This window comes from Thalassophryne amazonica, chromosome 15 (genome assembly GCF_902500255.1).
Source record: "Thalassophryne amazonica chromosome 15, fThaAma1.1, whole genome shotgun sequence".
Lineage (NCBI taxonomy): Eukaryota > Metazoa > Chordata > Actinopteri > Batrachoidiformes > Batrachoididae > Thalassophryne > Thalassophryne amazonica.
Window position 1 is genome coordinate 96,664,886 of NC_047117.1, and position 22,711 is coordinate 96,687,596.

The 22,711-nt window shown below is 38.9% G+C and overlaps 1 protein-coding gene across 1 annotated transcript in view; it reads left to right on the forward strand.

Moving 5' to 3' along the window:
* The window catches only part of r3hcc1l (R3H domain and coiled-coil containing 1-like), a 59,945-nt gene extending 47,751 nt beyond the window's left edge, over positions 1-12,194 (forward strand). Inside the window, exon 7 of the mRNA XM_034188915.1 lies at positions 11,090-12,194. Within this exon, the coding sequence (XP_034044806.1) occupies positions 11,090-11,166 (77 nt within the window). The 3' untranslated portion in view covers positions 11,167-12,194. The remainder of the gene's footprint in view (positions 1-11,089) is intronic.
* Positions 12,195-22,711: the final 10,517 nt, after the last annotated feature.

Consider the following 22,711-nt stretch of genomic DNA (forward strand, 5'->3'; position numbering starts at 1 on the left):
TATCATCATGAAAATTGATACACAGGTCGAGCATGGGCGGGGCAAAATGCCTCAATAGCGCCCCCTTGAAACTTTCAAAAACCCCTCCCCATAGGGTTTTTTTGGAGTAGGGAGATGAAAATTGGTACACGTGTGACTTGCATAGACGTACAAAAAAGTCTCTTGCACCATGGGTCTACTCCAAACAGGAAGTCGGCCATTTTGAATTTTCTTGTCATTTTGGGGTCATTTCCACACGTATTTGAACGAACCTGTCCTAGGGATTTCATCCAATCGTCTTCAAATTTGGTCAACATCATCATGACACCATGATGATTAAGTTTTCAAAAGAATGTAATTAAGTCAAAAGGCGTGGCTGCTAGGGTTTGTCAAACTTTGGTGAGCTTTTCGGAGCACGCCATTTCACTTCAAACGGCTGTCACGCCCACATACTTCATTGTAGATCCTTCAAACTTGCTGGACATGATGAGGTCTCTGCCCTGAACGTCTACATATCTTAAGTTCCCACCTGTGCCATATCACCCCCCCGTTGGTAACAGGAAATGTCCTATTTTTACTTTAACAGGTCCTGATGTCACAGTTAACCCAATCCACTTCATAACATTTCTAAAACATGCAGAACAAGTTGGTGAACGTAGGCAATAACAGCTGTGATGTTACGAGTAATGGTCAACATCATCATGACCCAGTGATGATCAAAAGTTATCAAAAGAATGTAATTAGGTCAAAAAGCGTGGCTGCTAGGGGTCGTCAAACTTTGGCGAGCTTTTGGAGCACGCCGTTTCACTTCGAACGGCTGTCACGCCCACATACTTAATTGTAGATCCTTCAACCTTGCTGGACATGATGAGGGCTCTGCCCTGAATGTCTGCATATATTAACTTCCCACCTCCACCATAGCGCCCCCCGGTGGTAACAGGAAATGTCCTATTTTTACTTTAACAGGTCCTGATGTACGACTACGACTCATACATCGTAGTTGTCGTTGTATCATCTGACCTTCGGCCATGTGTCTCGGAGACTCGAGTGAAGAGAGAGGCAGAGCTGTCGACTGATCACCACCTGGTGGTGAGTTCGATCCGCTGGGAGGGGAGGAAGCCGGTCAGGCCTCGCAGGCCCAAACGTATCGTGAGGGTCTGCTGGGAACGACTGGCGGAACCCTCTGTCAGCGAGGTCTTCAACTCCCACCTCCGGGAGAGCTTCTCCCAGATCCCGGGGGAGGCTGGAGACATGGAGTCCGAGTGGACCATGTTCTCCACCTCCATTGTCGATGCGGTTTCTCGTAGCTGTGGTCACAAGGTCTCTGGTGCCTGTCGCGTCGGCAATCCCCGAACCCGGTGGTGGATGCCGGAAGTAAGGGATGCCATTAAGATGGAGTCCTACGTATCTTTGTTGGTAGGTGGGACCCCGGAGGCAGCTGACAGGTACCGCAGGCCAAGCGTGCCGCAGCCCGTGCGGTGAGAGAGAGGCAAAAACTCGGGTCTGGGAGGAGTTCGGGGAGGCCATGGAGGAGGACTATCGGTCGGCCTCGAAGAGATTCTGGAGATTCTTTTCCGGATGCCCCCTGGTCGCCACGCTGGAGAGGTGCTCCGGGCACGTCCCATTGGGAGGAGGCCCCGGGGAAGACCCAGGACACGCCGGAGGGACTACATCTCTCGGCTGGCTTGGGAATGCCTTGGGGTTCCCCCGGAGGAGCTGGGGGAGTTGTGTGTGTGGTTCGGGATGTCTGGGCGGCTTTGCTTGAGCTGCTGTCCCCGCGACCTGACTCCAGATAAAGCGGAAGAAAATGGATGGATGGAAGGTTAACCCAATCAACTTCATTCCACTTCTAAAACATGCAGAACAAGTTGGTGAATGTAGGCGATGAGCACTGTGAAGTTACGAGTAACGGCATCTGTGTGGCGGCGTGCTGAATATCGACCCTTTGCCATGAAATTACGTTTTTTGTTTTGCCAGCTTTAATTTTGTCATATCATCATGAAAATTGATACATAGGTCAAGCACGACAACCTCTTACAATTCATAGGGGAGTCGCCCATTTGCGGGGCAAAGTGCCTCAGTAGCACCCCCTTGGAACTTTCAAAAACCCCTCTCTATTGGGGTTTGTTTTTTTTTGGAGTAGGGAGATGAAAATTGGTACACGTGTGACTTGCATAGATGTACAAAAAAGTCTCTTGCACCATTGGTCTACTCCAAACAGGAAGTCGGCCATCTTGAATTTTCTTGTCATTTTGGCGTGATTTCTACACGTTGAATTTGAACGAACTCCTCCTAGGGATTTTGTCCAATGCACTTCAAAATTCTTTCAGAGCATTTCGAGATGATACTGATCAAAAGTTATGGAAACCTTTTCTCTGTCGAAGGGTGTGGCCGTGATGGCGCCGCCATTTTGACCCTTCGCCATGGAACATCAAGTCATAACTCCTTCATGCTTTGCCTGATTGACTTGAAACTTCACATGTGTGATGACAGTTGGCCCCTCAACACACGTTCCCTCTGTTTGTGCACTGACTGCCCCCTTGTGGATGAACCATCAATGTCTCATAACTCCTTTGTACATTGACTCATTTGCTTGAAACTTGAACTGTGTGATTGTCTGCCCCGTACACATCTGACCTCTCTTTTTGTGCTCTGAGCACCCCCTACTGGATGACCCATCAACATGCCATAACTTGTTCATGCTTTGCCTCATTGAATTGAAACTTTACATGTGTAATGAGGGTCAGCCCCTGAACACACCTGAACACTGTTTGTACACTGAGCACTCCCTAGTGGATGAACCATCAACATGTCATAACTCCTTCATGCATTGTGTGATTTGCTTGAAATTTTAACTGTGTGATGAGTGGTTGCCCCTCTACGCACATGCCCACATCTGGTCTCAAGGGGACGGCCTGGGTGGTCGGTCGCGCGGAACGAGGGCCCATATATGACTGCTTGCAGTCCTAGTTTTTCTTCTTCTTTTTTATTTATTTTTTTTGTTGTTGTTGTTTCCCAGTGGAGAAGAAAAGGCAAAGGGAGAGGGAAATGTCGTGTCAGTAAGTGTTAGCCTAACCAGAGTAGCTTCGTTCTCTCTCCTGCAAACCTGCCTTGACACGTTTCTGCTACGGATCATGAACAGACCGCAACATATGTCCACTTTCCACCGCGTCGTCACTTTTTCTTTGCAGAGTAGCTTCGTTCTCTCTCCTGCAAACCTGCCTTGACACGTTTCTGCTACGGATCATAAACAGACCGCAACATATGTCCACTTTCCACCGCGTCGTCACTTTTTCTTTGCATTTTCACGTTGTTTACATGTAATTTGCCCAGAACCCCATTGAAAATGCCGTGGTTTACAGTGGGGAAAATAAATATTTGACCCCCTGTCAGTTTTGGAGGTTTTCCCACCTACAAAGAATGGAGAGGTCTGTAATTTTTATCATAGATACACTTCAACTGTGAGAGACAGAATCTTAAAAAAAATCCAGTAAATCACATTGTATGATTTTTAAATAATTAATTTGCAATTTATTGCGTGAAATAAATATTTGACCCCCTAGAAAAACAGAGCTTAACAATTGGTACTGAAACATTTGTCTGCCATTACAGAGGTCAAACGTTTCCTGTAGTTTTTCACCAGGTTTTCACACACTGCAGCAGGGATTTTGGTCCACTCCTCTATACAGATCTTCTCTAGATCTTTCAGGTTTGGAGTTTCAGCTCCCTCCAAAGATTTTCTATTGAGTTCAGGTCTGGAGACTGGCCAGGCCACTGCAGGACCTTGAAATCCTTCTTACGGAGCCCCTCCTTAGTTGCCCTGGCTGTGTGTTTGGGGTCATTGTCATGCTGGAAGACCCAGCCATGACCCATCTTCAATGTTCTTACTGAGGGAAGGAGGTTGTTTGCCAAAATCTCACAATACATGACCCCATCCATCTTCCCTTCAATACGGTGCAGTCGTCCTGTCCCCTTTGCAGAAGAGCACCCCCAGAGTATGATGTTTCCACCCCCATGCTTCACGGTTGGGATGGTTTTCTTGGGGTTGTTCTCATCCTCTAAACATGGTAACTGGATTTGATTCCAGAAAGCTCTATTTTGGTCTCTTCTGACCACATGACCTTCTCCCATGCCTCCTCTGGATCATCCAGATGGTCACTGGTGAACTTCAAACGGGCCTGGACATGTGCTGGCTTGAGCAGGGTGACCTTGCTGCCCTGCAGGATTTTAAACCATGACAGCATCATGTGTTACTAATGTAATCTTTGTGACTGTGGTCCCAGCTCTCTTCAGGTCATTGACCAGGTCCTCCTATGTAGTTCTGAGCTTTCTCAGAATCATCCTTACCCCACAAAGTGAGATCTTGCATGGAATCCCAGACCGAGGGAGATTTACAGTCATCTTGTGTTTCTTCCACTTTCTAATAAATAATCATAACAGTTGTTGTCTTCTACCAAGCTGCTTGCCTGTTGTCCTGTAGTCCATCCCAGCCTTGTGCAGGTGTACAGTTTTGTCCCTGGTGTCCTTAGACAGCTCTTTGCTCTTGGCTATGGTGGACAGGTTGGAGTGTGATTGATTGAGTGTGTGAACAGGTAACAAGTTCAAACAGGTGCAATTAATACAGGTAAAGTGCAGAATAAGAGGGCTTCTTAAAGAAAAATTAACAGGTCTGTGTGAGCCAGAATTTTCAAATATAATATTTCAAATAATTTCATATAATTTATTAGACACCCAAGCATAACAGAAATTCACTCATATGACCAAACTCATAAGAGAAAAGTCAAAAACAAAAAGATAAGAAAATAAATCAAATACATGGTGCCTAAAGGTGTAGGCAGAAGCAAGGCTTATCCATGCCTACCCTCCTTTATAAAATCATCAGGCATATTTGCCTGTTCAGACATTTATATCCAACACAATCTGAACACAGCAGCACCTAGTTACAGATAAAAGAAGTCAAATATTTCTCCAGACAACTCACAAAAAAAGAAAAGAAAAAAAAAATGAAGGTTCCAGTACAACAGCCTCTACATATAACACAACTCAACCCTATTAATCTAATACATATCTACCAAATACCATTTGTTTAAATGTTTGAACTGATTAATATCTGGACATTGCTTAAGTTTCTCTGGTAAATTATTCAATTTTTTTGGGCCACAAATGGAAACACAAAAGCACCTCCTAGTCGTCCTAGCGCCCTCAATTTTAAAATAAAACATACCCCTTAAATTATACATTCCTTCTCTCAACGTAAAATATTCTTGAATTCTGAGAGGTAATTGTTTATTTCTTGCTTTATGCATCAGCTGAACAGTCTTAAATGTAATCATATCATAAAGTTTTAATATCTTTGATTTAATAAATAACAGATTGGTATGATCCCGAAACCCTGAATTATGAATTATTCTTAATGCTCTTTTTTTTTGAAGGATGTATAATGATTGTAAAGTAGTTTTATAGTTATTACCCCAAACTTCCACACAGTATGTCAAATAAGGCGCAGTCAATGTACAATACAAAGTATGTAGTGATTTACTGTCTAAAATGTACTTTGCCTTATTCAATATTGCAATACTTTTAGAAACTTTCTTTTGAATATGATGAATATGAGCTTTCCGGTTAATTTTATCATCAATAATCACACCTAAAAACTTATTTTCCTTGACACAATCTAGATTTACCCCAAGTATATTTAAGTGTATTTGTACATCCAATTTGTAGTTTCCAAATAACATCACTTTGGTTTTTGACCAATTTAATGACAATTTGTTCATGTCAAACCAACTCTTCAGCTTTATCATTTCGACTCTCAAATCAAACAATAATCGCTGCAAATTCTCTCCAGAACAAAACAGGTTTGTGTCATCAGCAAAGAGAACTGCTTTCAACACATTGGAAACTTTACATCATTAATATATAAAATAATAATTTTGGTCTCAGCACAGAGCCCTGGGGAACCCCACAAACAATGTCCGGATATGTAGAACTGCAGTCCCCGATTTTAATAAACTGCTTCCGGTTTTGCAAATAACTTTTAATCCAGTTCAGAGCCACTCCTCTATTCCCATAAAGTTCCAACTTTTTAAATATGTTATGATTGATTGTATCAAAAGCCCTTTTTAGTCAAAAAATAGACCTATTACTAATTCCCTTTGGTCCACATGTTTATTAATCTCTTCGATTGCATTGCACAAAGCCAAAGCAGTGGACCTTTTCGCTCTGAAACCATATTGACTGTCATCAAGCAAGTTGTGAAGTTCAATAAATCTATCCAGTCTGTTATTTTCTGTTTTCTGTCTGTTTTTTCCAGTATCTTAGAAAATTGCGACAATATAGACACAGGCCTGTAGTTATTAAAAAGATGTTTGTCACCAGATTTAAATAGAGGTATCACCTTTGCCACTTTCATACCATTTGGAACAATTCCCGTTTGAAATGATTTATTAAATGTATATGCTAATGGTTTAACAATTTCTGGAATTATCTGCTTTACTAAAGCCATATGTACATCATTATGATCAGTTGACTTTTTTACTTTTACATGTGCTGACTATCATAATAATTTCCTTCTCATCAACCGGGCCAAGAAACATAGTATATTGATTTCTCTCAATTAATTGCTGGTTTTCCCATGTAGTATGCAGAATGTCAGCTGCTAAATCTGTCCCAACATTAACAAAAAATTTATTAAAACTGTTCACTACTTGGTTCATGTCATATTCATCTTTATTATTACAAGTAAGATGAGTAATTCTTTGATTTGGGTTTATTTCTTAAAATACTATTCAGTATTTTCCATGTTTCCTTTATTATTTTGATTATCATTTAGAATTTTGCCATAGTATGATTTTTTACAATTCCGCATAATGGTTGTTTGTTTATTTTTACAGCACTTATATTTTAATCTCAGCCTCTCTTGATTTACTTCTGATGAACTCTCTATATAACATATTTTCTTCTTACATGCCCTTTGCAGTCCCTTTGTTATCCATGAATGGTCATTATACTTGCTATTTAAACTGCAATGTAGAACTGGACAATTTTTGTTATATACATCAAGAAATAACTTTTCAAATTTAACATATGCTAAATTAGCATCATTCTCCGTATAAATGGAATTCCAATCCTGCAGACGTAAATCATTTAGGGCGATAATAGCTTCTTCAGATTGCAACCGCTTTCGATATTGTATTTTCTCCTTCCATTTAGTAGTATTTAACTCTGTTACTATAAAAATTGGTAAGTGGTCACTGATATCATTGATCAATAAACCACTTATTGTTTTTGTATTAATATTGTTTGTAAAAATATTATCAATAAGGGTAGCTGACTGAGAAGTTATTCTTGAAGGCCTAGTAATTTTTGGATATAGATTTAAGGTGTGCAAAGTATTAATGAAATCATCTGTCCATTTATTTTGATGCGGATTTAAAACATCAATATTTATATCTCCACAGACAAATATTCGCTTATTACCCATCTGTGAAAAATATTTATCAACCCAATTTTGAAATTCTTCCATTTTTGACCCAGGAGCTCTATAAATACTACTAATAATTATATTTTTACTTATTCCCAAACATATTTCAATTGTGATACATTCCAAAAGATTATATATGGCCATTGTCACTTGATCATTGATTTTGTAATTAAGCCTTTTATCAACATACAATGCTACTCCGCTACCTGTGTTATCTCTATTCAGATGATTAAATTCATAACCCTCCAATTCATAATTTGAAACATCATCATCAGCAAGCCAAGTTTCCGTTATAACAATTATACTAAAAGGTTGGCAGAATTGTTTTAAATAGTCTTTAATGTTCCCAAAATTCTTGTACAATCTCCTACTGTTAAAGTGAATTATAGAGAACTTCCCTTCCCATATAGTGCACTTATTGTACTGTTCCTCACTATAGTACTGGCAATTATTATTTACAGAGGAATAAAAATGATTATCCGGGTCTATCTCATATTCCCAATCTTGAATATGATGTTCCGTATACCGAAAAGGTTGTAATTCTTGTACCAACGTAAATTCAAAAGGATCAGCTGTCATCATAGAATACAAACACAATTAACAATCAGACTCCAGCATAGTGTAAACATAACGTAAGCATACCAGGAATTCATTGCCCCAATTAATCCTACCCATGTTCCTTTAACAACACAGACATAATCACTATTAAACCAAATACCCATCATTTAAACCTTTCCAGATCTGAAAGTTCTCTTATCACTATAACTTTAGCTGCTTCTGGTGCTCCATTTAACATGATACACTTACACAGCCACGGTCCTGGATGTCTCCTCCAGTGGGCCTAGACGCCATTGAATTCAAGCATTTTGAGTTCTTGCTGGTTGGTAGGGGGTCACATACTTATTTTATGCAATAAATACTAATTAATTATTTAAAAAATCATACAATGTGATTTTCTGTCTCTCACAGTTGAAGTGTACCGATGATGAAAATTACAGACCTACATTCTTTGTTGGTGGGAAAACCTGCAAAACTGACAAGGGGTCAAATACTTATTTTCCCCAGTGTATATATATTACGTCATATGCATTATATTGTACCCCTTTAAGCAATCGTCCCCAAACAAGACTGCACTGCCCCAATTTCTTTCATATGGGTGAGAGCGTTATGTACAACCCCAATTCCATTGAAGTTGGGATGTTGTGTAAAATGTAAATAAAAACAGAATACAATGATTTGCAAATCCTCTTCAACCTATATTCAATTGAATACACCACAAAGACAAGATATTTAATGTTCAAACTGATAAACTTTGTTTTTGTGCAAATATTTGCTCATTTTGAAATGGATGCCTGCAACACGTTTCAAAAAAGTTGGGCTGGGGCAACAAGACTGGGTAAGTGATGAATGCTCAAACAACACCTAATTGGGAACAGGTGAGTGTCATAATTGAGTATAAAAGGAGCATCCCCAAAAGGCTCAGCCGTTCACAAATAAGATGGGTGAGGATCACCACTTTGTGAACACTGCGTCAGAAAAATAGTCCAACAGTTTAAGAACAATGTTTCTCAATGTTCAGTTGCAAGGAATTTCAGGATTCCATTATCTACAGTCCATAATATAAGCAGAAGATTCAGAGAATCTGGAGAACTTTCTACATGTAAGAAACAAGGCTGAAAACCAACATTGAATGCCCGTGACCTTTGATCCCTCAGCAGCACTGCATTAAAAACCAACATCATTGTGTAAAGGATCGTACTGCGTGGGCTCAGGAACACTTCAGAAAAACCACTGTCAGTTAACACAGTTCGTCGCTACATCTACAAGTGCAAGTTAAAACTCTACCATGCAAGTGAAAGTCAAACATCAACAACATCCAGAAACACCGCCGCCGTCCAGAATTCCAGATTGTTAACAGCGCAAAGTTCAGAAGCCAGCATCTGTGATGGTATGGGGGTGTGTTAGTGCCCACGGCATGGACAACTTACACATCTGTGATGGTATGGGGGTATGTTAGTGCCCATGGCCATGGACAACTTACACATCTGTGATGGCACCATCAATGCTGAAAGGTACATCCAGGTTTTGGAGCAACACATGCTGCCATCCAAGCAACGTCTTTTTCAGGGACGTCCCTGCTTATTTCAGCAAGACGATGCCAAGTCACATTCTGCATGTGTTCCAACAGCGTGGCTTCATAGTAAAGAGTGCGGGTACTAGACTGGCCTGCCTGCAGTCCGGAGCTATCACCCACTGAAAATGTGTGGCACATTATGAAGCACAAAATACGACAACGGAGACTCCGGACTGTTGAAGAACTGAAGTCGTACATCAAGCAAGAATGGAAAAGAATTCCACCTACAAAGCTTCAACAATTAGTGTCCTCAGTTCCCAAACGGTTATTGAGTGTTGTTAGAAGGAAAGGTGATGTAACACAGTGGGAAACATACCACTGTACCAGGTTTTTTTGAAATGTGTTGCAGGCATCCATTTCAAAATGAGCAAATATTTGTACAAAAACAATAAAGTTTATCAGTTTGAACATTAAATATCTTGTCTTTGTGGTGTATTCAATTGAATATAGGTTGAAGAGGATTTGCAAATTTTTTCCAAATTACAGATTTTGTGGCCATTTAAATTTAATGTTGAAACCCATTTAATATACATTTTCAGTTCATTTGCCATTTGCAGTAAAGCTACATTGGAAAAAATGTTGCAAGAGCTTAGTGTGCATAGACATACATTTTAAAGACGTGGACACAAAGACATAATAAATGAATAAATAACACTAAAAGCAATAAGAGATAATAAAGAATGGTAAAGTGCTTGTCAGTCAGTGTGCACAGTTCAAAGCCATCACAGCTTGTGGAAAGAAGCTGTTTACATGGTGAGACGTGGTGCATTTAATGGAACGATAGCGTCTCCCTGAAGGAAGGAGCTCAAATATGGTCTTAGCAGATGGGTGGGGTCATTAATGATCAGAATCATTTGCATTATATCTCAGTCAAAAGTGCCTCAATCACTCTCATTTTATGTTCTGGATTTACCTACACCACCAAAACTGGATGGAGGTTCCAGTTTTATGTCCGTTTTCCAGTCAATCAGTCAGGAACCAAGTGCCAAAAAGCAACAACAGATTGTGCACAGCGTAGAAAACCAGTGTTCTGTGAAAATGATCTGGAAAAAGAATTCAGAAACCATAGAAAAACACACAAAACTTTGAAGTGCGTCCGCTAAATACATCCTCCTGACATTGATTACATCTAATTTAGTTTATGAAAAAGTCACTTTGACCTTGAATGTTTTTTCCAAGGTAAATGTCGAATTAGAAATGTGTTGGCAGAGGTTTGGTGCTCGAGTGTGTTTTGTTTCTGAGCTGACAAAAACAAATAATACATAAACGACATCGTGTGTGTGTGATGGATTGTTTTTCAACCAGTTGATCAATCGTGTCTGTTTTTGATTCTAACTCATAATGATTGTGTGAATAATGTTGAGACAATAGTCAGACTCTGAATTGCCAAACTTTTAGTTGGAATCTGCAGACCTCTGTAAATGTTGATTAGATTTATTATTTCTGAAGTAGATTAATTTGTTGATGACCTTTATGTCTGATTGATCTTTTAGAGCAAAAAGCGACTGGCAGCCAAACAGAGAGAAGATGCCTGGGAGGGGAAGTGAACCACCACCTTTCTGAACTTTGAAAGACTTAGTGTTTTTATTATGTTTTAAAATCACTGCTGAACACTCACTGTTGGTTTGCAGCTAATCAGTTCTGGTTTTTTGTGGTTCTGGTTCTGTGCCGGAGCTGCATCATCTTCTCCATGAAGACAAAGACGCTGATCACCTTTGAACTGATGGAAGCTTAAAATCTGCTGTCATTTTCATCGGTTCTGTGTGCTTTGATAACAGCTGACTGAAAAAATGAAATGTTTTAAGAGTGGCACCATCTAAACAAGGTCAAAGGTCAAGACATCAGCTGCAGAAGTGAACTTTTGATGGTTTATCGGTTTCTTGATCCACTCGCAGGCATAAGAAGCTTCCTGTTCATGGAGGCATCGGTCACTAATTAACTGGAAATGATGTGAGTCATGTGACTAGATTCAGCAACAGGTGCTTTGGTCCAGACGGCGGCTCCTCAGCGTCACAGCTTTCCAGAATTGAGAGTGAATTTAATCCTCATTATTGATGTCAGTGTTGACAGAAATTCAAGGGCTTTCCGTGAAGTGTATTTTGTTATCAATATATTAATAATGATGGACCTTTATTGTGCATGTAGAGTTGTGTTCAGAATAATATTAGTGTGTTTAGAAAAGCACGTAAAGCTTAAAATCCTTATAATAGCTTTTATTTCCATACACACAAATGTGTTGTGAACACTCCACATTCTATTGCAAATGAAAACATGAAGACAAATTATCAAATTCATTTTACTTTACAGAAATTGACAAAGAAATATTCGGCTGTTCAACAATATCTCTATTTTTCTTTACCAACTCCAATATTTACTGTATAAAGAGAAAAATGCTTGAAGATCTCTTTCCTGTGATGACTGAACTAATATCACACACTCTCACGAGCGCCACTAGCTTAGCTTATGACGAGCTAAAAGTGGACGCTCTCGTTATGGCCGAACTGTCCAGTTTCTGGTATTCTGTGTCAGTACGCTCCCGCAGCGGATGTGCTTGATGAATTCCTCGCGCAAAAAGTAGTTCCCAGATAATTGTGATATATTCCTGTGAGATAATGATTATATCTCGTCTAATTCTAAAATTTACCAGTAATAAAATTCTAAAGAGAACTGAAGTTTTAAGAGTGGTCGTAATAAATATTTAAGAAACTTAAAGTTATGAGCAACTTCACCTGTTATTGTTCAAACACATTGTAAACATTGACACGATGGAGTTTGATGCAGAAGAGTTCAGAAAGATACGACTGGAATGTTTTGATGACCATTTACAGTTTGAAGATAAAAGACTTGGGTGTTAACTTGGTGTTAGAACAAGAAGCTGCACTGAAAGAGATCAGTGTGGGACAAAGAGACACATTCTGTGTGTTATTGCTCCAAACGAGAGCGACACTCTGAGCAGGGTGGAGAAAGTAGTCCGTCGAGCTCAATCTGTGGGCGCGAGATATAGGCCGCGGTTTTTTGTTTGGTTCATTCTCTTTCAAGTGGACTAAAAAGTAAACATTGTACTTGGAAGAAATGTTGATATATAGCACAGGCTAAAGGTGTAACTCAAAAATCCTGCCATTTTTTTAATTTTAGCCCACTTTTATGCTGGACTATTTAGTCTTGGGGTCGCAGCATCAGAGTGTTGTTTGCATCACATGGGCAACACGGTGGCTTAGTGGTTACTACTGTTGCTTCATAGCAAGAAGATTATGGCTTCAATTACCATCTGTAGCCTTTTCTATGTGGAATTTCAATTTAATTTCAATTTGTTTCATCTATATAGCACCAAATCACAACAAAGTTGCCTAAAGGCGCTTCACACAACTAAGGTCTAACCTTACTAACCGCCAGAGCCAGAACACAGGCGACAGTGGTAAAGAAAAAAACTCCCTCTGACGATTTGAGGAAGAAAGCTCAAGCAGACCAGACTCAGAGGGGCAACCCTCTGCTTGGGCCATGATACAGACACAATTGACAATACGATTATACAGGAAATTTTGGGAGATTTTAGGAGTCCACTCTGGTGCACAGTACGGGAAGCCTGCAGAAGACGACACTCACTCCCACATCTCTGGATGGAGCTGCACCTCAAACAGAGGAAAAAACAGAATCAGGTGGAAAAGACCAAATAATTTGTCAGCATTAAGCATAAGTAAAACGAAGAAATACTAAGGTGATCGCCGGCCACTAACCCTAAGCTTCACTAAAAACCCAGAATTTAGATAAAGTTGAGGCCACGACCCGCTCCGTTTACTAATAAAATTAATTTAAGAGAGTAGAAAGCATAGTAACACACTATACCTGTATGCTAGTCATACGAAAGGGAAAATAAGTGCATCTTAAGTCTGGACTTGAAAGTCTCCACAGAATCTGACTGTTTTATTGATGCAGGGAGATCATTCCACAGAACAGGGGCACGATAAGAGAAAGCTCTGTGACCCACAGACTTCTTATTCACCCTAGGGACACAAAGTAGTCCTGCACCATGAGAACGTAAAGCCCGGGCCGGTACGTAAGGTTCAATTAGGTCAGCTAGGTAGGGAGGTGCCAGTCCATGAATAATTTTATAAGTTAGTAGCAGAACCTTAAAATCTGATCTCACTGGGACAGGAAGCCAGTGAAGAGACGCCAAAATGGGTGTAATGTGGTCAAACTTTCTGCTTCATGTCAAAAGTCTGACTGCAGCATTTTGAACCAATTGGAGACCCCTAATGCTGGACTGTGGTAAACCAGAAAATAGAACATTGCAGTAGTCCAATCTAGAAGAGATGAACGCATGGATCAGGGTCTCAGCATCAGCCATAGACAGGATGGGACGAATCTTCACTATATTTTGCAGGTAGAAGAAAGCAGTCCTAGTAATATCTCTAATGTGGAGGTCAAAGGACAACGAAGGATCAAAAATTACCCCAAGGTTCCTCACTTTGTGTGACACACAAGCCTAGGCTAAGCATTAATTGGTCAAATTGATGCCTATGTGCAGGCATGAACATAACTGGTACTCGTGTGCTTGTGTGTGCGAAAAATAAATGATGCACAGCAGAAAACGCAAGGGAAGCACTACACAGGAGGAAACCAATGACAGATTGTAGGAAAGGTGTTTCCCTCTGTGTGCTGTCTGCTGTGCATCAATCATTTTTAGCACACATGAGCATGATGAGTACCAGTTATGTGCACCCCTGCCTATGTGGAGTTTGTATGTTCTCTTGAGTGTTTGCGTGGGTTTATTCCGGGTGCTCCGGTTAGGTGTATTGGAAAAGGAATTAGTATAGTCATAATGCAACATTATCTGAATGCTCCAGTCAGAGTACAAGAATATAGAAACTAGGTACTCCACTGTTTATTATATTGAGAATATATATTTTTAAAAGGCATTACAATGATGGTCTTATTTTAATCGTTATGTTTAGGTGATGTAAAAAAAAAAAAAAAAAGCAAGACAAGAAACCCATCAAGGAGTATGGAGACTGTTCTGGAAAAAAAAAAAAAATACTTAACCAGTCATTGATTTGTTCTGTGCATATATAATGACCTAAGGAGAGGGTTATACAACCCCTGGCAAAAATTATGGAATCACCGGCCTCGGAGGATGTTCATTCAGTTGTTTAATTTTGTTAGAAAAAAGCAGATCACAGACATGACACAAAACTAAGTCATTTCAAATGGCAACTTTCTGGCTTTAAGAAACACTATAAGAAATCAAGAAAAAAATTGTGGCAGTCAGTAACGGTTACTTTTTTAGACCAAGCAGAGGGAAAAAATATGGAGTCACTCAATTCTGAGGAAAAAAATGATGGAATCATGAAAACAAAAGAACGCTCCAACACATCACTAGTATTTTGTTGCACCACCTGTGGCTTTTCTAACAGCTTGCAGTCTCTGAGGCATGGACTTAATGAGTGACAAACAGTACTCTTCATCAATCTGGCTCCAACTTTCTCTGATTGCTGTTGCCAGATCAGCTTTGCAGGTTGGAGCCTTGTCGTGGACCATTTTCTTCAACTTCCACCAAAGATTTTCAATTGGATTAAGATCCCGACTATTTGCAGGCCATGACATTGACCCTATGTGTCTTTTTGCAAGGAATGTTTTCACAGTTTTTGCTCTATGGCAAGATGCCATTATCATCTTGAAAAATGATTTCATCATCCCCAAACATCCTTTCAATGATGGGATAAGAAAAGTGTCCAAAATATCAACGTAAACTTGTGCATTTATTGATGATGTAATGACAGCCATCTCCCCAGTGCCTTTACCTGACATGCAGCCCCATATCATCAATGACTGTGGAAATTTACATGTTCTCTTCAGGCAGTCATCTTTATAAATCTCATTGGAACGGCACCAAACAAAAGTTCCAGCATCATCACCTTGCCCAATGCAGATTCGAGATTCATCACTGAATATGACTTTCATCCAGTCATCCACAGTCCACGATTTGCTTTTCCTTAGCCCATTGTAACCTTGTTTTTTTCTGTTTAGGTGTTAATGATGGCTTTCGTTAGGCTTTTCTGTATGTAAATCCATTTCCCTTTAGGCGGTTTCTTACAATTCGGTCACAGACGTTGACTCCAGTTTCCTCCCATTCATTCCTCATTTGTTTTGTTGTGCATTTTCGATTTTGAGACATATTGCTTTAAGTTTTCTGTCTTGACGCTTGATGTCTTCCTTGGTCTACCAGTATGTTGCCTTTAACAACCCTTCCCATGTTGTTTGTATTTGGTCCAGAGTTTTAGACACAGCTGACTGTGAACAACCAACATCTTTTGCAACATTGCGTGATGATTTACCCTCTTTTAAGAGTTTGATAATCCTCTCCTTGGTTTGAACTGACATCTCTCGTGTTGGAGCTATGATTCATGTCAGTCCACTTGGTGCAACAGCTCTCCAAGGTGTGATCACTCTTTTTAGATGCAGACTAACGAGCAGATCTGATTTGATGCAGGTGTTAGTTTTGGGGATGAAAATTTACAGGGTGATTCCATAATTTATTCCTCAGAATTGAGTGATTCCATATTTTTTTTCTCTCTGCTTGGTTCTAAAAAGTAACCGTTACTGACTGCCACAATTATTTTTCTTGATTTCTTATAGTGTTTTCTTAAAGCCAGAAAGTTGCCATTTGAAATGACTTTAGTTTTGTGTCATGTCTGTGATCTGCTTTTTTTCTACAGAATTAAACAACTGAATGAACATCCTCCGAGGCCGGTGATTCCATAATTTTTGCCAGGGGTTGTAGGAGTTTACCAGTGCCTTCATTCAACTGGTCTTGAATTTTGCCCACCAGAGTCACTGACCACCTTGAAGCATTTTTAATTTCATGATTACTAAACCCCATATCATTTGGAAGTTAATCAGTTTGAAGTTGATGACACATTATTGTAATAACAGCAACATTGCTCTACAAGGTAGCAACAATATAGGAGCCCATAGATGTGTAATGTGAATCCATTATAAGGATAGATACATTTAATTTCCAACTAAGTTCCATTTTTGTCAATAAACTTTCATTATGAACTTTTTAACTGATTTCTTTAAGTTTCTTTATCCTTTGTATGTATATAATTATAATGTGTATATCATTACATAATTAATATATTTATTTTTCTGTGACATAAATTACAAAGCAGATGTAGTCACAGTTAAGAAACCATTTTACAAAGCTTCCTAGTTCATGACACTATGCTATCCAGTGGTGGGCACAGTTCTGATAATCCAATAAACGATAATTATCGAAGATAAAGTTTTCCTTATTGGATTATCTTTTCAGATAACTTTGAAAACCATTATCGGACTAATTATCTTATGATAAATTTTTGTCCGGTAATTTTTAGACTGTTAACCGTGGTCTGTCGAGATGAGGTTCCTCGCGTAACTGCATATGTGTGCACTAAAAAATTACTTAACGAAGTTCGCTTATTTTGATGGACAAGTAAATGTATAAATTGTTCATCCGAACATAGTAATGTATAAAATCTACTCACTATAAAACGATAAGTATTTTTAACATGGAGTTAGCTTATTTCGACAGGCAAAATATACATATACATACATTTATGCTCCTAACGTAAAATACAGAAAATGTTTTAGTTATTAGGCTATAAATACACTGAATACAATTAATAAATTAAAAAACTTTGATGGAAAAAAAACAAAAGCAAAAAAAAAAAAATGCGCATGCACAGTTGCACGTCGAGCAACTTACATCATCTCCCCATGTGCAGTTGCGTGAGGCATATATATATATATATATATATATATATATATATATATATATATGAGTAGACCCCGCATTGACCGCTGCTTCCTACTGGCGCTGGCGAGCTGTAGGGCCGCCATCTTGGAAGGGGCACCCGCTCCGCTCAGTGTCATCTATTTGACAGGCACAATGAAGTGTCAGTGCGTTTAATCAATCATAACTTGCTGTATGCAAAACAGATTTTCACAATTTTCTTTTTTTGTTGTTAAAACATTATGCATGTAGCCATGAGGCAGGGCACATGGTTCAATGTATGTAATTTTAATATTTATAGTGGGCTTAAAAGTAATATATTCTGATCTACCTATAGGGTGCATTGCCTTAATTTTTTGCATTTCAGAATATTGAAGTAAATTGTAATATGAATTCAATTGAATATATATACACTCAATAACGTTGTAATCCTTACTTTGTTTTCTACTCAAATAAAAAAAGAAAATGTAGACCTCACACTCCAGAATGAAATACTTAGACCATTTATAGTAAGACTGCCAACATTTCTCAGACAACCCATTCGGCAAAATTCACCGAGTCAGTTCCGTGACGACACCACAAATCTGTGTGCGCCGCGACAGGAAAAACACCTCCGTGTTGAAAACCATTTGTAAAATTCAGGCGGCTTTTGATGGCTTTCAACAAGTGAGTAACTGAGAAATTGTTTAACAGCTTGGGCATGTTCCAACTTGTCCGTTAAGGTTTCCAACAGAGGTGTTTTTCCTGTCGCGACCCCCTGCGGTCGGGTCCAGCCCGACATGCGACTCTGCCCACACGTTCTTATATAATAATGAGTTATTTTCATTAGTTTCTTCCTCCAAACCATCAACATGTTTATTAGACCCCATTCCTACCAGGCTGCTCAAGGAAGCCCTACCATTATTTAATGCTTCGATCTTAAATATGATCAATCTATCTTTGTTAGTTGGCTATGTACCACAGGCTTTTAAGGTGGCAGTAATTAAACCATTACTTAAAAAGCCATCACTTGACCCAGCTATCTTAGCTAATTATAGGCCAATCTCCAACCTTCCTTTTCTCTCAAAAATTCTTGAAAGGGTAGTTGTAAAACAGCTAACTGATCATCTGCAGAGGAATGGTCTATTTGGAGAGTTTCAGTCAGGTTTTAGAATTCATCATAGTACAGAAACAGCATTAGTGAAGGTTACAAATGATCTTCTTATGGCCTCAGACAGTGGACTCATCTCTGTGCTTGTTCTGTTAGACCTCAGTGCTGCTTTTGATACTGTTGATACTTTTGATACTTGTGAAGCAATCTTGAATGATCGATAACATCAAAAGCTTTTTTCAGGTTGATAAAAATACTTACAAAATATCCTTATTTTCTGTTGCTATTCTATTAATTCCATAATTGCCATAGCTGTCGAATGTTTTGTTCTGAATCTATACTGAGCATTATTTAAAATATGATGTTTCTCAATGAATTTATCCAATCTTGTCACAAAAACTTTTTCCATAATTTTAGAAAACTGTGGAAGCAATGACACTGGCCTGTAATTAGAAAAATGATGTTTGTCTCCATTTTTATATAATGGGACTACCTTGGCAATTTTCATTTCGTCTGGAAAAATCCCTGCTGACAGAGACAGATTACAAATATAAGTAAATGGTTCAATAACTGTTTCTGTTATACTTTTTACAGTCATCATGTCTAAATCTTCATGGTCAGTTGATCTCTTGCTTACACAGTTTTTTACAATATTTCTTATTTCATCTTTTTCCACATTGTCCAGGAAAATACTATTGACCGTATTTACAAGTGTATGTAATGTATCTTCTACTATTGGTTTATTTCCCACCAGACTTGATCCTACATCTGAAAAATAATCATTAAACCCATTTGCAACTTCTTTTATATCATTAATCTCTTTATTTTCCTTGACAAAGTAATTTGGAAAAGTTGCTTTCGCTCCATCACTTTCAGTCACACTTTTTATAATTCCCCATGTTGCCCTCATATTATCTTTACTCTTATTTAATTGTTCACTGTAATAATCTTTCTTGTTTCCTAATTATTGTCAATAGTTTATTTTATATTTTTTGTATTTATGTTCTGTTTCCTTTGTTTGCATTTTTTAAAAGCACCTGTATAAATAGTTTTTCTTTGCACAAGCATTTTTTATTCCCTTTGTCAGCCATGGTTTATTTACTCTTTTCTTACTAATTTCTATTAATTTACAGTTTTTATTATATGATTTCATCAATATTTCATAAATGAGTTATATGCTACATTAACATCACTGACATAAACTTCTTCCCAATTTTGATTTTTAAGGTCATATTTTAATGCCTCTAAGGCTTTTAAATCAAATCAATTTTATTTATGTAGCGCCAAATCACAACAAACAGTTGCCCCAAGGCGCTTTATATTGTAAGGCAAAAGCCATACAATAATTACAGAAAAACCCCAACGGTCAAAACGACCCCCTGTGAGCAAGCACTTGGCTACAGTGGGAAGGAAAAACTCCCTTTTAACAGGAAGAAACCTCCAGCAGAATCAGGCTCAGGGAGGGGCAGTCTTCTGCTGGGACTGGTTGGGGCTGAGGGAGAGAACCAGGAAAAAGACATGCTGTGGAGGGGAGCAGAGATCAATCACTAATGATTAAATGCAGAGTGATGCATACAGAGCAAAAAGAGAAAGAAACACTCAGTGCATCATGGGAACCCCCCAGCAGTCTAAGTCTATAGCAGCATAACTAAGGGATGGTTCAGGGTCACCTGATCCAGCCCTAACTATAAGCTTTAGCAAAAAGGAAAGTTTTAAGCCTAATCTTAAAAGTAGAGAGGGTGTCTGTCTCCCTGATCTGAATTGGGAGCTGGTTCCACAGGAGAGGAGCCTGAAAGCTGAAGGCTCTGCCTCCCATTCTACTCTTACAAACCCTAGGAACTACAAGTAAGCCTGCAGTCTGAGAGCGAAGCGCTCTATTGGGGTGATATGGTACTATGAGGTCCCAAAGATAAGATGGGACCTGATTATTCAAAACCTTATAAGTAAGAAGAAGAATTTTAAATTCTATTCTAGAATTAACAGGAAGCCAATGAAGAGAGGCCAATATGGGTGAAATATGCTCTCTCCTTCTAGTCCCCGTCAGTACTCTAGCTGCAGCATTTTGAATTAACTGAAGGCTTTTCAGGGAACTTTTAGGACAACCTGATAATAATGAATTACAATAGTCCAGCCTAGAGGAAATAAATGCATGAATTAGTTTTTCAGCATCACTCTGAGACAAGACCTTTCTAATTTTAGAGATATTGCGCAAATGCAAAAAAGCAGTCCTACATATTTGTTTAATATGCACATTGAATGACATATCCTGATCAAAAATGACTCCAAGATTTCTCACAGTATTACTAGAGGTCAGGGTAATGCCATCCAGAGTAAGGATCTGGTTAGACACCATGTTTCTAAGATTTGTGGGGCCAAGTACAATAACTTCAGTTTTATCTGAGTTTAAAAGCAGGAAATTAGAGGTCATCCATGTCTTTATGTCTGTAAGACAATCCTGCAGTTTAGCTAATTGGTGTGTGTCCTCTGGCTTCATGGATAGATAAAGCTGGGTATCATCTGCGTAACAATGAAAATTTAAGCAATGCTGTCTAATAATACTGCCTAAGGGAAACATGTATAAAGTGAATAAAATTGGTCCTAGCACAGAACCTTGTGGAACTCCATAATTAACCTTAGTCTGTGAAGAAGATTCCCCATTTACATGAACAAATTGTAATCTATTAGGTAGATATGATTCAAACCACCGCACCGCAGCGCTGTACTATGATGAATTCTAAAACCTGACTGAAACTCTTCAAATAGACCATTCCTTTCAACTACCCTTTCAAGAATTTTTGAGAGAAAAGGAAGGTTGGAGATTGGCCTATAATTAGCTAAGATAGCTGGGTCAAGTGATGGCTTAAGTAATGGTTTAATTACTGCCAGATAGATTGATCATATTTAAGATCGAAGCATTAATTAATGGTAGGGCTTCCTTGAGCAGCCTGGTAGGAATGGGGTCTAATAGACATGTTGATGGTTTGGAGGAAGTAACTAATGAAAATAACTCAGACAGAACAATCGGAGAGAAAGAGTCTAACCAAATACCAGCATCACTGAAAGCAGCCAAAGAGAACGATATGTCTTTGGGATGGTTATGAGTAATTTTTTCTCTAATAGTTACAATTTTATTAGCAAAGAAAGTCATGAAGTCATTACTAGTTAAAGTTAAAGGAATACTCGGCTCAATAGAGCTCTGACTTTTTGTCAGCCTGGCTACAGTGCTGAAAAGAAACCTGGGGTTGTTCTTATTTTCTTCAATTAGTGATGAGTAGTAAGATGTCCTAGCTTTACGGAGGGCTTTTTTTTTTATAGAGCAACAGACTCTTTTTCCAGGCTAAGTGAAGATCTTCTAAATTAGTGAGACGCCGTTTCCTCTCCAATCTGCTTTAAGCTGCGAGTTTGTGAGTTATACCACGGAGTCGGGCACTTCTGATTTAAGGCACTCTTTTTCAGAGGAGCTACAGCATCCAAAGTTGTCCTCAATGAGGATATAAAACTATTGACGAGATAATCTGTCTCACTCACAGAGTTTAGGTAGCTACTCTGCACTGTGTTGGTATATGGCATTAGAGAACATAAAGAAGGAATCATATCCGTAAACCTAGTTACAGCGCTTTCTGAAAGACTTCTACTGTAATGAAACTTATTCCCACTGCTGGGTAGTCCATCAGAGTAAATGTAAATGTTATTAAGAAATGATCAGACAGAAGGGGGTTTTCAGGGAATGCTGTTAAGTCTTCAATTTCCATACCATAAGTCAGAACAAGATCTAAGGTATGATTAAAGTGGTGGGTGGACTCATTTACATTTTGAGCAAAGCCAATAGAGTCTAATAATAGATTAAATGCAGTGTTGAGGCTGTCATTCTCAGCATCTGTGTGGATGTTAAAATCGCCCACTATAATTATCTTATCTGAGCTAAGCACTAAGTCAGACAAAAGGTCCGAAAATTCACAGAGAAACTCACAGTAATGGCCAGGTGGACGATAGATAATAACAAATAAAACTGGTTTTTGGGACTTCCAATTTGGATGGACAAGACTAAGAGTCAAGCTTTCAAATGAATTAAAGCTCTGTCTGGGTTTTTGATTAATTAATAAGCTGGAATGGAAGATTGCTGCTAATCCTCCGCCTCGGCCCGTGCTACAAGCGTTCTGGCAGTTAGTGTGACTCGGGGGTGTTGACTCATTTAACTAACATATTCATCCTGCTGTAACCAGGTTTCTGTAAGGCAGAATAAATCAATATGTT